At 46.1% G+C, this 16,632-nt stretch overlaps 1 protein-coding gene across 43 annotated transcripts in view; it reads right to left on the reverse strand.

Moving 5' to 3' along the window:
* The window catches only part of LOC118381995 (protocadherin alpha-C2-like), a 227,408-nt gene that overhangs the window by 16,484 nt on the left and 194,292 nt on the right, over nt 1-16,632 (reverse strand). For all 43 annotated transcript variants that reach the window (XM_052508335.1, XM_052508195.1, XM_052508346.1 and 40 more), the window contains 2 exons: nt 13,475-13,533; nt 5,767-5,855 (listed from right to left, as the gene is read on the reverse strand). In XM_052508335.1, the coding sequence (XP_052364295.1) occupies nt 5,767-5,855; nt 13,475-13,533 (148 nt within the window). The remainder of the gene's footprint in view (nt 1-5,766; nt 5,856-13,474; nt 13,534-16,632) is intronic.

Here is a 16,632-nt window from a genome sequence, read left to right on the forward strand (position 1 = left end):
ATAACACCCTCTCTGTATGTGTATCTCTCTCTGCTGTGTTTCTACATTTCTGAGTCTCTTCCTCTTCCTCTCTGTCTTTACCAAAGATCAGAATCATAGCCCGACACACTCCAAGTATTTCAGAACTCAAATATCCAAAGCAATACACTCCTCTAATGTAGTCTCTCTTTCTCCGTCTCTCTCTCCGTCTGTCCGTCCGTCCGTCCGTCCGTCTGTCCGTCCGTCTGTCTGTCTGTCTGTCTCTCTCCATCTGTCTGTCTCTCTCTGTCTGTCTGTCTCTCTCTCTCCCTCTCTCTCTCTGTCTCTCTCTCCGTCTGTCAGTCTCTCTCTGACTGTCTCTCTCAGTCGGTCTGTCTGTCTCTCTGACTGTCTCTCTCCGTCTGGCTCTCTCTCTCTCTCCGTCTCTCTCTCCGTCTGTCTGGCTCTCCGTCTGACTGTCTGTCTCTCTCTGACTGTCTCTCTCCGTCTCTCTGTCTGTCTCTCCGTCTGTTTGTCTCTCCGTCTGTCTGTCTGTCTCTCCGTCTCTCTCTCCGTCTCTCTCTCTCCGTCTCTCTCTTTGTCTCTCTGCTGACCAAGGTTTTCACAGTGACTTAAATCATCCAGAAGCTCCACGATCCATCGGCCGCTTGAGCAGAAGCACAGTGGAGTGCAGTGCAGGCTGACATAATGAAGGAAGGAGGAGGCGGAGAGAGGACGAGGAGGAGGAGAGAGGACGAGGAGGAAGAGAGAGAGGAAGAGGAGAGAGAGGAAGTACAGGGATGCGGGTATGAAATGCGATCTACCCAGAAAGGTAGAAAAACTGCTACTAAAAATCCTGAAGGTGCAGATTTCTTTTAGAGAGGGAGAGGCACTGCAGTGCGAGAAGATAATAGGTTGTTGTGATAGCAAATAAAATGATTTGTATTGGTCACATACACATATGTAGCAGATTGTTATTGCGGGTGTAGTGAAACGCTACACGAGAGCTGGGACCACACCCTTCACTATCAAAACACCTGTGCTTCGTGTGTGTGTGTGTGTGTGTGTGTGTGTGTGTGTGTGTGTGTGTGTGTGTGTGTGTGTGTGTGTGTGTGTGTGTGTGTGTGTGTGTGTGTGTGTGTGTGTGTGTGTGTGTGTGTGTGTGCATACGGGTACATGCGTGAGTGTGTGTGCGAGTGTGTATTATGAGGACTGAAACCCTAAGCGATACTGCTGTCTCTTCAAAACCTAATTGTTATTCATGCATCTGTATTTTTCTGCCTGTGCCTGGGTAGTGACAGGAGTATATGTGTGTCTGCATGAATCACCATATATTCCCATGACTGATAATGGCAACATGAAGGAGCAAGTGTACTTGTGTGTATAAAAATAAACTATGGCGACTGGTTGTGTGTGTTGTTTTTTTTTTTTTTACGAGAAATTACAGTATCTGTTGGTGACAGTGATCGTGTGTTTTTCTTCACCGTGTGTGTGTGTATGTGTGTGTGTGTGCACACCTTGAAGCGTGATGCCCAGACGGATCATGTGACAGATGGTGGAGACAAGCTCTCCCAAAAGACCGTCCTCAACAGCCTCACAAAGAGGTGTCACTGCCAACTCTGTGTGTGTGTGTCTCATCTAAATGAGAGCAGTGCTTCTAATGAGGATGGTATAGTCATTAATAGTGACATGACTGTTAGCAGACTATTAGAAACGGATTTAAGTGAAGCAGAGAGAGAGAGAGAGAGAGAAACGGTGAAAAAGAGAGTGGGAGTGAGATAGATAGAGAGAAAAAGAGTAAGGGAGAGAGAGAGGGGGGGGGGGCAGGAGAGAGGGAGGGTGAGAAAATGAGGGTGAGACGGGACAAAAGAAACAGAAGCAGAAAATGAAATTGGTGAGAGGACAGACAGAGATAGACAGAAGTCAGCGAAGATCGGAAGGAGGTGGAGGTGAGGAGGAATAAAAGGAAGAGGGGAGACATTTTTGGATGAGCAGAGAGGAACAACTTGGTCTAGGCTTCCCCTCCTGAGTTGGCTCTCTGCCCCAGGCAGGTTCCAGAGAGTTCTATCCAGCAGACCTACTCACATAACAGTACTACCACCACAGAGCCTCTGCTTGAGCAGCTGAACGCAGAAACCTCAACTCTCCATCTCTGCATTAATCAAATTAGAATTCTACGCCTCCACCCTCCCCTAGTCTAACAACATGTTGTGGACATATGGTTGGACGCCAGAAGGTTGAATAAGGGAGAGGGACACAGGATGGACCACCTGCCATGGAGCTTATTTCCAGAGGAGGGCAGGGCACACCCTTTTCTCTCCTTCTTTCACCCTTCCTCCCCCTCTCTTGCCCTTTCTACCTCTTCTCCCTCATCCACTGTCCTCCGTTTTGCCTCGTCAGGTGCAAGCTGCTGTTGACTCCTGTCCCCCCTCATCAAATCAGGCTTGTGTGTGTGTGTGTGTGTGTGTGTGTGTGTGTGTGTGTGTGTGTGTGTGTGTGTGTGTGTGTGTGTGTGTGTGTCCCTGTCATCAAATAGAGCAGTGATGCATAAAGACCTGCAATAAACCTGCCTCCACCTCTGCAGTACAGCACGGCCCTGTGTATGTAGGTCAGTCTCCCTCTCTAACTCTCTCCTTCCCTCTCTCCCTCTCTCCCTCTCTCCTTCCCTCTCTCCTTGTTTCCCCTCGCCATGGCCTCCTCAGACCAACACAACCTCTTCCTCCTTTCTATCCAATGCTTGTTCTTTATTTGATCAGCAGCCACCTCCCTATTTCTCTCTATTCACCTGCGTTGCTTCAACCTCACAGCCCACATTTCCATCTCCATCTCTCCCTCCCTCCGTAACGCTCTTCTTACACCCTCTCTCTCTCTCTCTCTCTCTCTCTCTCTCTCTCTCTCTCACTCTCGCTCACTCTCGCTCACTCTCGCTCACTCTCGCTCACTCTCGCTCACTCTCGCTCACTCTCGCTCACTCTCTCTCTCTCTCGACACTCAGTTCAGGGCTATGAATGGTTGCCGTGGAAACTGCATCCTCCAGTGAAGTGGTAGGACTTGGGCGTCACAGCGACAGTGCTGATGGAGAATAATGCTGTGAGCTTTCTCTCTCTCCCTCATTTTCTCTCGCTCTCCGAGTCAACCACTCTCCCCTAGCAACACACTCACCCCTAGCAACAGCAGCCCTCCATCCCTCTCTCCCTCCCCCTCTCCCTCTCTCCCCTTTTCACTCTCTGCCTGTCTCTTTTTTCCAACTCATTGTCACACTCTCCCCCCTCTCTCCCAGTCCCCCCCATCCCTCTCTTCCCTCCTTTCCTCTCTCCCTCTCTTCCCTCTCACTGCTCTCCATTTCTCCTCTCCTTCCTTTCGCTCTCTGGCTCTGCATTTCTCCCTCTCCTTCTCTTTTCTTCCCTCTACCAATTTCTCCCCAGGGGATTGTTCAGATCCAGCACAGCCCTCTGTGAATCCCTGTGCGTGCCCCTGCTTTAGAAACATAGCCGTGAAATGGCGGGACGGATGGAAGCAGAGAGGAGAGGAGAGAGTGATAGAGTTCGGCAGCATGCAGAATCCTGATTTCATTCATGTGAGTCTGTTAATCTGGGCGTAGGCTGGACTCCATCTGTCATACCAGGAGCTGCACACAAAGCAGGGAGCGAACACACACACACACACACACACACACACACACACACACACACACACACACACACACACACACACACACACACACACACACACACACACACACACAGTCTCTCTTTCTCATACATAAAAATACATACACAAACTCCTAAACAAACACACATATCCGCAGCAGACCACCCTGATGGAAACACGGGGGAAGGAACAGGGGCGTAGTCTCCAGCTGTGGCTCTTTGTCTCACATCGAACAGAAAGCAAATAGACTCTGTCAGACGACACACACAAACCCACCCTGCAGTTGTAACAATCGACACAACACCTCTCCTCTCTCACGCTGCAGCAATGCATTAAAGTGACTTCAGGTCCTAAACCTGCAGAAAGCCGACAGGCAACGACTGACTTGCTGATCATTAGACCAGGAGACGACTCATTCAATGAGTGCCATCATACCGGCTGACTGGACAGATCCAGCTGTGTCCCTGTCTACATCTTCACCGTTACAACTTATTTTTTCAAATATGCAAAATTGAATCATTCTACATCCTAAAATTTGCCATTAGACTTTTTTTGGACTCCAACCCCATTATTCCAAACCCCCAACGTTCATGCCCAGACGGCACTGCTTCATTTAGCATCCATCTCTTTACTTTAACCCCCATTAAAATTCCATCCAACCCCTTACTCTGTCGATCCCAGTATACACCCTCCCCATCCTGTCACCCCTTTCCACAACCCCTTAGTCAACTCCAGCCAACCCGACCCATGAAGACTGGCATCTCCACCCATTCGGTTTCCCTCCACTCACCACCACCCTGCTCAAGGCTGCAACTCCTCAGTCTGGGCAAGAAATCGATTGCTAGGCGGGGAAGGCAGAGTGTGTGTGTGAGAGAGAGCGAGAGAGAGAGCGAGAGAGAGAGAGAGAGAGAGAGAAGACTGTGTGTGTGGGCAGTTAGTCAGGTTGTCTATAATGGACAGAGAGCCGGGTCATTCTCAGCATACCTTAATTACAACAAATCACCTTTCTATCTACTCAGTAAATTGCACTGTCATCCTTCTCTTCCTGTGTCCATCCATCTCTCTCCCACTCCTTTCTATCTCTCTGTACTCTGTATCCTCCACAATGTCTTCACGTTCCACTCCTCTCTCGTTACTCGCCCCTCATTCAATCTCTACTCCCCCTCCCTCCCTCCCTCCCTCCCTCCCTCCCCCCCCCCTCCCTCCCTCCCCCTCCCTCCCTCCCTCCCTCTCTCCCTGGACCCTGCTACATAACACATTCCAGCTGAGTTCCACCCAAACACATCTGTTCCGGAAGGTACTGACCTTGAGTCAGATGTTAATGCTTCTTGTGCGGTTATAATGAGTATGCTAATGAGGTAGAGAGCATCCGAGAGCAGCCAAGAGCAGGAAGCTACGGCCCGTTTCATCATCCGAGAAGTACAGAGGTGACAAGAACAGTCACCAGGGTTACGAGACGTGGGGGACGAATGTGATTTTTGCAAAAAAAATATCTAAAAAAAGGCAAGTTTACATTGCATCACATTAGGGTGTGTATGGGAGAGCGGAAGAGACTGCAGAGAGGAAGAATGTAATCACAGTTGTAGTCATGGTTAATATGGGTCTGTGTTGATGTCTCTGAGTCTCAGCTCTCTAAGCCTCTGTAGTCTCTCTCTCTCTCTCTCTCTCTCTCTCTCTCTCTCTCTCTCTCTCTCTCTCTCTCTCTCTCTCTCTCTCTCTCTCTCTCTCTCTCTCTCTCTCTCTCTCTCTCTCTCTCTCTCTCTCTCTCTCTCTCTCTCTCTCTCTCTCTCTCTCTCTCTCTCTCTCTCTCTCTCTCTCTCTCTCTCTCTCTCTCTCTCTCTCTCTCTCTCTCTCTCTCTCTCTCTCTCTCTCTCTCTCACACACAGATACCAATCTCCACCCACAGAACAGTGTCATTTCATCTCTGAGTGGATTAGGGCAGTGAGCAGGAGTCAGGGTGATGGAGAACCTAGTCTCTCCCTTTGGTTATGTCGTAGTTGGTCTGGATTACACTGTGCCAGTCAAAGTCGGAGGTAGTCTGAGTTGTTCTGCATTGGCCTGGGTTGCTCAGGGTCTTAGTCTGATTGTATTCTGCTTTGGTCTGGTCTGGTCAGGGTCAGAGCGGTTCAGTGTGGGGTGTAATGGCCTGGCTCTTACCTCCGGCGGCGCTAGACACGGTCGGCCAGTTCTGGACCAGAACCCCCTGCGCTCCCTGCATCACCGACGACTCCTCCATGTGCACTGAGCTGGAAAACAACACACACACTCTAAGGTTACACACTGGAGAAACATCCCAACACACACATTTTCAGAGGTTACAGAGTCTAGAGAAATATAACACACACACACACACAGTCTGATGGTACAGAATATATTGAGAGAGTTTTCTCTCATAAATACACACACAAACACACCCTTTCACTCTCAAACACATCACACACACTGTGTTTTCTGGGTGACCTCCATTATATTCTCTATCACAGGGCCATAAGGCAGCAGCAGCTATAAGCTTCTGTGGACCCAGTCGTCTCTCGCTCCACAAGTTTCCTATAATACAGAGCATTACTAAATTAAGCCATGGTAGGAAACCACAGTGTGTGTGTGTGTGTGTGTGTGTGTGTGTGTGTGTGTGTGTGTGTGTGTGTGTGTGTGTACACAGTCAGTAGCAGGGGTCTCAGGAGGGGGGTCAGACCAATTCCATCTCAGGAACTCAAATGGGCCCTTGGATTAGGATTAAACAGTAGTCACCCTGCATATTCACACCGCTCCCTGGATTAGGGATTACAGATGGGTGCTCTAACATTTTCACACCCACCCCAGGGATTTCAGCAACCCTCCTAACTAAAATGTATTGAGCTCTGCGGTGTTAAAACAGCGACAGGCTGCTGCCAAAATACAGCAAATAAACAGAACCTTAAATGCACACACACACACACACACACACACACACACACACACACACACACACACACACACACACACACACACACACACACACACACACACACACACACGCCATAAATGTAAGGTATGAGATTCCACTAAATCTTAATGTCCTCTATTCAAACTATGGTTAAATGTTTTAATCATGAAAAGGGTTCAGCTCCGTTTCATGTCGCTTTTGAAACAATCTGCATGTTCCACTATCATTTATCCAATAAGGGCAGCACCTTTTACCATAGTGAGATGCAGAGCAGGGTTTTCATTGAGGATTAGAAAAACACTCTCTATCTAGACTTTCTCTTTATTGTGTTAGCAGATATTACATCAAATCAAATGTATTCTTAATGTATTTTTTTACACCGGCAGAAACCCAGCCTAAAACCCAGGAAAGTGAGCAATGCAGATGTAGAAGCACAGTGGCTCGGAAAAACTCCCTGTAAAGGCAGAAACCTAGGAAGAAACCTTAAGAGGAACCAGGGGCGACTGAAACCAGCAGGCAGAGCTAACAATGCGCAGAGCGCTGTGTGTGTGCGCGTGTACATGCTAAATGCAAACAATCTCCCGATATCAACCCGTCAATATGGTTTTAAGGAGGTGCTCGCCCTCTTTCAATCCTCCTGCATTGCTACTATTCCATGTTTAATCCCTCTCTTCTCTCCTTCCCTTCGACCCTGCCTGGAAAACTGGGTCTCGCAAAGTTTAGTCTCACAGAGGTCAGATGAGAAGAGAACCATTCCCCCACTTCAGCTGGAGTCCCTTTCTCCGTATCTCTCTCTCGCTGTATTTCTCTCTCTGGCCCACACACACATACTTGAAAGTGCCCAATATGCGATTGAATACTCGATCCTATACCACAATATACTGCAAAATGTCAAAGGTGGAACACAAAGATATTTTCTCCATAGGGTAAAAGTGAAGCTATTGAAATAAATAATAGTTGAACATTTAAGAGAGACAGGAGGAAGGGAAAGCGTGTGGGAGGAGGCAGCAGTATTGCCACCATTTTAGTTGCACTTCTTCTCCAGGCTCTTCACACACTGTCTGGCCGTCCGCGTGCACACGTGTGTATGTGCGTGTATTTGTGCGAGTGTATGTGTGAGCGTGTTCACCCCCAAGGTCAGGCAATCACAGCTCAGTCCCTATCCTCTCCTCGCTCTTCTGCCATCTGATTCACCCTCTGTCCCCCTCACCCATTCTCTCTTTATTCATTTCCCCCTTCCTCCTCTCCCTCCCTTTCTTTCTTTGCAATTTTTCACGCCTCCGTCATCTCTATTCCATCAGCTGTATTGAAATGTGTGTGTGTGTTGTGTGTGTGTAAAGGTCCTCCTGTCTTTTTGTAGTGGTATAAGGAGATGAATAGAGATTGGGCAGGGTGGCCATTTTAAGTGCTGTGTAGAGCTGGAGTCATCCAGATTCACTGATCAATTATTAAAGGGGAACACTGGATCTAAAGCATGTTCCTACAGCTAATGCCTGTATCTGTTTCTCTCTCGTTGTCAGTGACGTGTATTCATGGATGCCAAGGGAAGCCAGACTTCCCCCCCAAAAAAATGACCAAGAAAAAAACGAAACAAAAGAATGTCTCTTTTTTCTCTTTGTGTTTCATAACTTTCCTTCAATTCACAAGAGGTTGAATGTATCTCACCGGAGAAAGGATCCGATCGAGCGAAACAGCGCCCCCTCTGTCTCTGTATGTGTAGGCCATCTCTGTGATGCTGTCTGTTCATAAAGAGTACCACATTGTTGCCGCCGGTAGCACTGAATGCAGGGAAGCCAGCGAGCATTTGGCCTCCCTTGATAATAAAAAAAATAATGAAATAATAGCCAATCATCGCTGAGCTAAACTGAGCTAGTGTCAAGGGAAGACCGTTTTGATTTGGCTTCTTTCTCATCACATCGCATCAAGAGAAATCCGTAATTGACAGAAACAACTCGAATTGTTACATCTTGTTGTGTTGCTGTCCTCCGGTGGCTAGCTAGCTAAAATGGTCCTTTTCTGAATTTAGCAATGGATGGATAGGGATTTGGACATGTGGTTTTACTTCATTTTCCCTGCTAGCCAATGATTATAACGGTGATTTTGATCCAACCATATATTCATATTGTGCCCCTGGACTGAGAGGATGGAAGTTCAATATGTAGCTAGATGTAGAAGGCTAATGTTAACTAGCTAACGTTGCCCATGAAAGGAAGTTAGGCTAGCGAGCAAACACTTTAGCCAGGTAGCCTAGTACAAACAAAAAAAAGCTTGTACTGTATGATAAAGTGATAGACCATTTAGTCAACATGAAAGAGGAGGGTGTAGGGTGAGCCAACATGTTTTTTCTACTTGCACACACACACACACACACACACACACACACAAATCAGATCCAAGGACAGCCACATCATATTTATCTTACGTTGATTGGACAACATTGTTTTTGGTATCTTTAATTTGTCACTGTATTAGACCAAGCATAGGTGATTTGATGATGTTGAAATGTTGAAGATGAAATGGTGCTGGAATAGTGGAGGCATCGCCTGTTTTCTTTGCGACTTGCGGTAACTCTCTGTGGTTCTAAAATCAATAGTTGTTTAGTGGTCTGAAAATGTGGGAAACATTACCTTGCTTGACCATACTGCATCTCATGTAACTGATAGTTACATGCAATGTGTTTTCTGGACTTCACAGGACAGAGGTTGTACTCTGGCTTTGTAACGAAATAAAGGTGTGGTGAAATTGATTCTGCCAATGGGGCTTCTTATTGTCTCGGCCTTTAGGCCTATATACACCATGATGTCAAGGTTTTTGAACTAACAGGTTATAGAGCAAACAATGCAATTATCACAACACGTAGGTTGTAATATGGCTTTCCCCCCCCTGGTTTGGCTTCCCAGGTGATTTTACACACGCACCGCTTTTGCTCATTGTCCCACTTTCTCCTTGTGTCCATAGAAATGTCTCTTTGTCTTTCTGAAAGACAATCAGCCTGCTTGTCTGGCTGATGGTTAGTTCATCCCATCACTTCTCACTCCCCCCCTGCTGCTTCCCCATGGACTTTCCCAAACGGACTCTTACCCTGTCCCCACAGGTGTAAATGTGCATAGAATTATTATCTTTCTTATGTCTCATTCACTTTCATCAGACCAGAGAATCTTGTTTCTCATGGTCTGAGAGTCCTTTAGGTGCCTTTTGGAAAACTCCAAGCAGGTTTCTCATGTGCCTTTTACTGAGCAGTGGCTTCTGTCTGGCCACACTACCACAAAGGCCTGATTGGTGGAGTGCTGTAGAGATGGTTATCCTTCTGGAAGGTTCTCCAATCTCCACAGAGGAACTCTGGAGCTCTGTCAGAGTGACCATTGGGTTCTTGGTCACTTCCCTGACCAAGGTCCTTCTCTTCCGATTGCTCAATTTGGCCGACCGGCCAGCTCTAGGAAGAGTCCTGGTGGTTACAAACTTCTTCCATTTAAGAATGATGTGTTGTTGCAGAAATGTTTTGGTACCCTTTCCCAAATACCAAATCTGTGCCTCGACATAATCCTGTCTCAGAGCTCTGCAGACAATTCCTTCGACCTCATGGCTTGGTTTTAGCTCTGAAATGCACTGTCAACTGTGGGACCATATACAGACAGCCACCCTTCACAAACACTCACTTTCCAAATCATGTCCAATCAACTGAATTTACCACTGGCTCTCCAATTTGTAGAACGATCTCAAGGATGATAAATGGAAACAGGATGCACCTGACCTCAATTTCAAGTCTCATAGCAAAGTGTCTGAATACTTATGTAAATAAGGTATTTCTGTTTTTTAATTTAAATTTTACATTTTTTAAAGTTGACCCCATTTTCGTGGTATCCAATTGTTAGTAGTTACTATTTTGTCTCACCGCTACAACTCCCATACGGGCCTGGGAGAGACGAAGGTCGAAAGCCATGCGTCCTGCGAAACAAGCCGCACAGTGCGCATCCAACCCGGAAGCCAGCCGCACCAATGTGTCGGAGGAATCACCGTACACCTGGCGACCTGGTTAGCACGCACTGTGTCCGGCCCTCCACAGGAGTCGCCAGTGCGCAACGAGACAAGGATATATATCCCTACTAGCCAAACCCTACCTAACCCAGACGACGCTGGGCCAATTGTGCGTTGCCCCATGGACCTCCTGCAACAGAGCCTTTTTTTTTTTTTTTTTAACCTTTATTTAACCAGGCAAGTCAGTTAAGAACAAATTCTTAATTTCAATGACAGCCTGGGAACAATGGGTTAACTGCCTGTTCAGGGGCAGAACGACAGATTTGTACCTTGTCAGCTCAGGGGTTTGAACTTGCAACCTTCCGGTTACTAGTCCAACGCTCTAACCACTAGGCTACCCTGCCGCCTAGGCTCGAACCCAGAGTCTCTGGAAGCACAGCTAGCACTGCGATGCAGTGCCCTAGACCACTGCGCCACCCGGGAGGCCCATGTTATTTTTATTTTTATAAAATTGGCAAACATTTTTCTCTCTCTCTCTTTGCTTGTCATTATTACAACCAGTGCAGTAAAAATGAACCCATAGACACGCTAGCCTCTAGCTTAACGGGGTTCGTAATTACAGAGAAATATATTTAGGGCTGTAAAACTAACTAGGTCAAAATCATTACTCAAGTGCATTGCTGTTTGGGGTATACACTCAAAATGTCTCAAAATGTTTCAAACAAACTGTAATCTCAGTAGAGTATAAATAGATCAGTCAACAGCTCAGATTTAGGGAGGGAGGGGAAGAGAGAGGAGGAGGGATGGATAAAGGGCTCCATGCTAAAGTGACAAGAGCGATTTAATGTATTAGAATGATTTGCTCAAGCACATTAACTCTCATTAAACCCTGCTGTAATTATGAGGGAATCTGTGTAACACCAATGACACTCAGATGTTAAACTTGTATTAAACTTGTATTAATCTGACACACACACACACATGAGACAGACACAATAAACAATAAATGATAAGCCATAAAACAATGACAAATACACACACTGACCCTGATGAACCATGTCTCTGGACAGACAGACAGACAGACAGACAGACAGACAGACAGACAGACAGACAGACAGACAGACAGACAGACAGACAGACAGACAGACAGACAGACAGACAGACAGACAGACAGACAGACAGACAGACAGACAGACAGACAGACAGACAGACAGACAGACAGACAGACAGACAGACAGACAGACAGACAGACAGACAGACAGACAGACAGACAGACAGAAAGACGTTGTTTACAGGGAGCTGTGAAAGCGTTGTCCATTCTGTCATCTCTCATCACTGCCGCAGTGCTGTCTGTCATGGCCGGAGGGATAGACCTCTATGTGTGTGTGTGTGTGTGTGTGTGTGTGTGAGTGTTTGTGAGGGGCGGTGGCAGATGACCTACTTCTGTTTTTCCCCGATGGAGGGACTGGTCCGCCAGTCATCCTCAGTTCATGAGATCGGAACTGCAGCAGAGCAGTGTGTGTGTGTGTGTGTGTGTGTGTGTGTGTGTGTGTGTGTGTGTGTGTGTGTGTGTGTGTGTGTGTGTGTGTGTGTGTGTGTGTGTGTGTGTGTGTGTGTGTGTGTGTGTGTGTGTGTACTATGAGATTACCTGGCCGCAGTGCAGTGCATTTGATGATGTGGTTCGCCTGGCTACCCCTGGCTCATTAAGGCTGGCTCTGCTCGATAACTTAGCCCCTCCCTCTCATTAGCATGCTCCTCGTTTGGGTCAAGCCCAGACGATCCCAGAGCAGCTAGTGGCCCAATGGCTCATGGGTAATGTGATCCCTGTGTTGTGTTGCGCATTCCCAATGCCATATTTCCGCCTAACTGCCCTCCCCTCCATCTCTCTCTCCAGCCCCCTCTCTGTCCCCCTCTCTCTCTCCAGCCCCCTCTCTGTCCCCCTCTCTCTCTCCAGCCCCCTCTCTGTCCCTCTCTCTCTCTCCATCCCTCCCTCCGTCTGTCCCCTCAGTCTATCACTGACCCCCTGATTACCCCTCGCTCTCTATCTACTACTGTCTAACAACCAAGCTAAAGGAATACTGTAGAACAGATGCTATATAAATAGGATAATATCTGGTTTAATAGTAATGTATTTTGGTATTTGGTATTTTATTAGGATCCCCATTAGCTGTTGCAAAAGCAGCAGGTACTCTTCCTGGGGTCCACACAACACATGAAATAATACAGAACATCAAAGACAGAACTAGATATATATATCTTTTTTAACGGCACACGTAGCCTACATATCAATGAATACAAACAAACTATCTGGTCAAATAGGGGAGAGGCTTTGTGCTGCGAGGTGTTGCTTTATCTTTGTTTTGAAACCAGGTTGGCTGTTTATTTCAGCAATATGAGATGGAAGGAAGTTGCTTTCTTGAATTTGTTCTTGTTTTGGAGACTGTGAAAAGACCCCTGGTGGCATGTCTGGTGGGATAAGTGTGTGTCTGATCTGTGTGTAAGTTGACACTGCAAACCATTTGGGATTTTCAACACATTATTGTTTCTTAGAAAAAGAAGAAGTGACACAGTCAGTCTCTCCTCAACTCCTAGCTATTTATATCAGCCCTCTGATTACAATTAAGAGCCAAACGTGTCGCTCTGTTCTGGGCCGGCTGCAGCTTAACTAGGTCTTTCCTTGCAGCACTGGACCACACGACTGGACAGTAATCAAGATTAGACAAAACTAGAGCCTGCAGAACTTGCTTTTTTTTTGGAGTGTGGCTGACTCCGAAGGAAATTCTTCTGTTGTGCTATAGGGTTTGGCATCCATTTGAATTCAACAAGCAGCAATGTGAGTAGTACGTATAGTGGAGGGGAATGGGTAAAGTAACATAGGATTTATGAGGGTTTAAAAGGAATGGAACGCTGGTGATTTATGAATCTTGGACACCTTTTGAGGTATGGTAAAATGTGATATGTGCTTACCTCTGCATCCCAGCCCTAAGTGAAGCAGAGTAACGCCAGTCTGAATTGGGCACCTTGGGCTGCAAAAGAGACAGAGAGAGAAATGGATTGGAGTCTTAGGTACTGAAAGAGATCACACAGGCAAAACCCAATATCTTCTCATGAATAAGTCATGGCGTGAACTAGAAGTACATGCACACACATATATGCACAAACACTCATCATGAAGGCAACAGCTTGCCTCTGCCTGTGGAGAGAAATGAGTGACGAGCATTCCATTCTCATATTGCTGGACCTCCCCTGCTCCCCTCCCTCTTCCCTTCTTCCCTGTCCTCTGAGAGTGACGACTTTGAGAGATATGCCTGTTGAGTGCCCAGACCAGACCGGACCCCTGACCCTGCCTCTCTGCCACAGTCCCTCAGGCCACCCCCTTCCTGGGTCAAACCACTCAGGTTCAGGGGATACGCTCCGTTACAATGGCGACCCGACGGAATTCTCACATCACTGTTTTTGTCTAAGGGCTCCATCAGAGCTGTCCACCTCTCCACCCTTCCTCTTTATCCCTCGCTTTCTATCACACTTTCGCTCGGAATGTCCTTCTTACTATTTTCATATTTGATTTATTTGTATTTTATGTATTAGGCGTGGTTTAAGGATCTGGAAAAAATGCTAGCCCCAATCTACCGCCCTCATTCATCTCAGTGCTCTCCTATCTCTATATCCTCCATTTTATATCCAGCTGTCGCTCCGTCTCTTTCATTTTATTCTCCTTTCCCCCTCTGATCAAAACCTTGTGTGTCACAGTATCAGCCTGAGCTGGTCCGACAGGCCTCACCATGGTAACCACATGGATCCCCCCTACCCAATCTCTCCTCGTCTCCTTCTGTTTCAGGTCACAGGTGGAGGAGGAGAGGTGAGGTGAGGGGGAGGCGATATCAGCTTTACCCCCCCAGGCCTGCACCTGGACAGAGAATAAATGTGACATCCCCATCATAACAGAGCCGTGAGAGAGGCGTGTGAAACGGCCATAACCTCTGTCTGGAGGCTCTGTCTCTAGTGACATCATCAGGTGAACTCTGAATACCAGCCAACACTTGGGGATGTATCCAAGTTGATAACATGCTTTAAAAAAACACAAGTCTTACTGTAAAAAGTTAATGGAAATGTATTTGTGTCACATAGTGAAACCATATAATATGAGACTCATTGTAATGTTCTGAAACAGGGATGATCACAGTATGGGCCTGGGATCAGATTACCCATTCCTAACCTTAACCATTACTGGGCAACAACACCAAAAAAAAAACACATCTGATCCTAGATCAGTGGTAGGAACAAGCTCTACCTTCTTCCCAGTGGTGACCCATTTCCTGTGCTGTCCACAGGACAGATGTTAACTTCCTGGAGATGGGAGGGGGGAATCGACCGTAGTCTCTCCACGCAGCACATTCATCACCCTGAAATCCAATATGTGGCCAAAATGAGGAAAAACCTGGTGTTCCTCCAAGAGTCAGACATCCCATCACATCATCTACATCCACAGGGAAACAGACGGCTCAACGTGCCACAGCAACACATGGACACACTCATCAGCACTGCAGCAGGGACACAGTATAAATCTCAGCGGTTCAGCGAAACCGTATTTGTGTTGAAGTTGCGTCAAATCCATGAAGAAGTACACCTTATGGAGCGGTGACAAACTCTAAAGCTAAAATAGACATTGTTGGCACAACCAAGGATGGAAATAGGCTTCACACCTGAACAGCCTACACATTTTAACACTCCAAAGCCTTAAACACTCCAACTCTCATAAACAAGAGAGACTTAACACTCCACACTGTAACTCTCATAAACAAGAGAGACTTAACACTCCACACTCCAACTCTCATAAACAAGAGAGACTTAACACTCCACACTGTAACTCTCATAAACAAGAGAGACTTAACACTCCACACTGTAACTCTCATAAACAAGAGAGACTTAACACTCCACACTGTAACTCTCATAAACAAGAGAGACTTAACACTCCACACTCCAACTCTCATAAACAAGAGAGACTTAACACTCCACACTGTAACTCTCATAAACAAGAGAGACTTAACACTCCACACTGTAACTCTCATAAACAAGAGAGACTTAACACTCCACACTGTAACTCTGATAAATAAGAGATACTTAACACTCCACACTGTAACTCTCATAAACAAGAGAGACTTAACACTCCACACTCCAACTCTCATAAACAAGAGAGACTTAACACTCCACACTGTAACTCTGATAAATAAGAGATACTTAACACTCCACACTGTAACTCTCATAAACAAGAGAGACTTAACACTCCACACTCCAACTCTCATAAACAAGAGAGACTTAACACTCCACACTAACTCTCATAAACAAGAGAGACTTAACACTCCACACTGTAACTCTCATAAACAAGAGAGACTTAACACTCCACACTGTAACTCTCATAAACAAGAGAGACTTAACACTCCACACTGTAACTCTGATAAATAAGAGATACTTAACACTCCACACTGTAACTCTGATAAATAAGAGATACTTAACACTCCACACTGTAACTCTGATAAATAACAGAGACTTAACAATCCACACTGTAACTCTGATAAACAAGAGACTTAACACTCCACACTGTAACTCTCATAAACAAGAGACTTAACACTCCACACTGTAACTCTCATAAACAAGAGACTTAACACTCCACACTGTAACTCTGATAAGTTAGAGAGACTTAACACTCCACACTGTAACTCTCATAAACAAGAGACTTAATACTCCACACTGTAACTCTCATAAACAAGAGACTTAATACTCCACACTGTAACTCTGATAAACAAGAGAGACTTAACACTCCACACTGTAACTCTGATAAACAAGAGAGACTTAACACTCCACACTGTAACTCTGATAAATAAGAGAGACTTAACACTCCACACTGTAACTCTGATAAACAAGAGAGACTTAACACTCCACACTGTAACTCTCATAAACAAGAGACTTAACACTCCACACTGTAACTCTGATAAGTAAGAGAGACTTAACACTCCACACTGTAACTCTCATAAACAAGAGACTTAATACTCCACACTGTAACTCTGATAAATAAGAGAGACTTAACACTCCACACTGTAACTCTCATAAACAAGAGAGACTTAACA

This window comes from Oncorhynchus keta, chromosome 4 (assembly GCF_023373465.1).
Source record: "Oncorhynchus keta strain PuntledgeMale-10-30-2019 chromosome 4, Oket_V2, whole genome shotgun sequence".
NCBI lineage: Eukaryota > Metazoa > Chordata > Actinopteri > Salmoniformes > Salmonidae > Oncorhynchus > Oncorhynchus keta.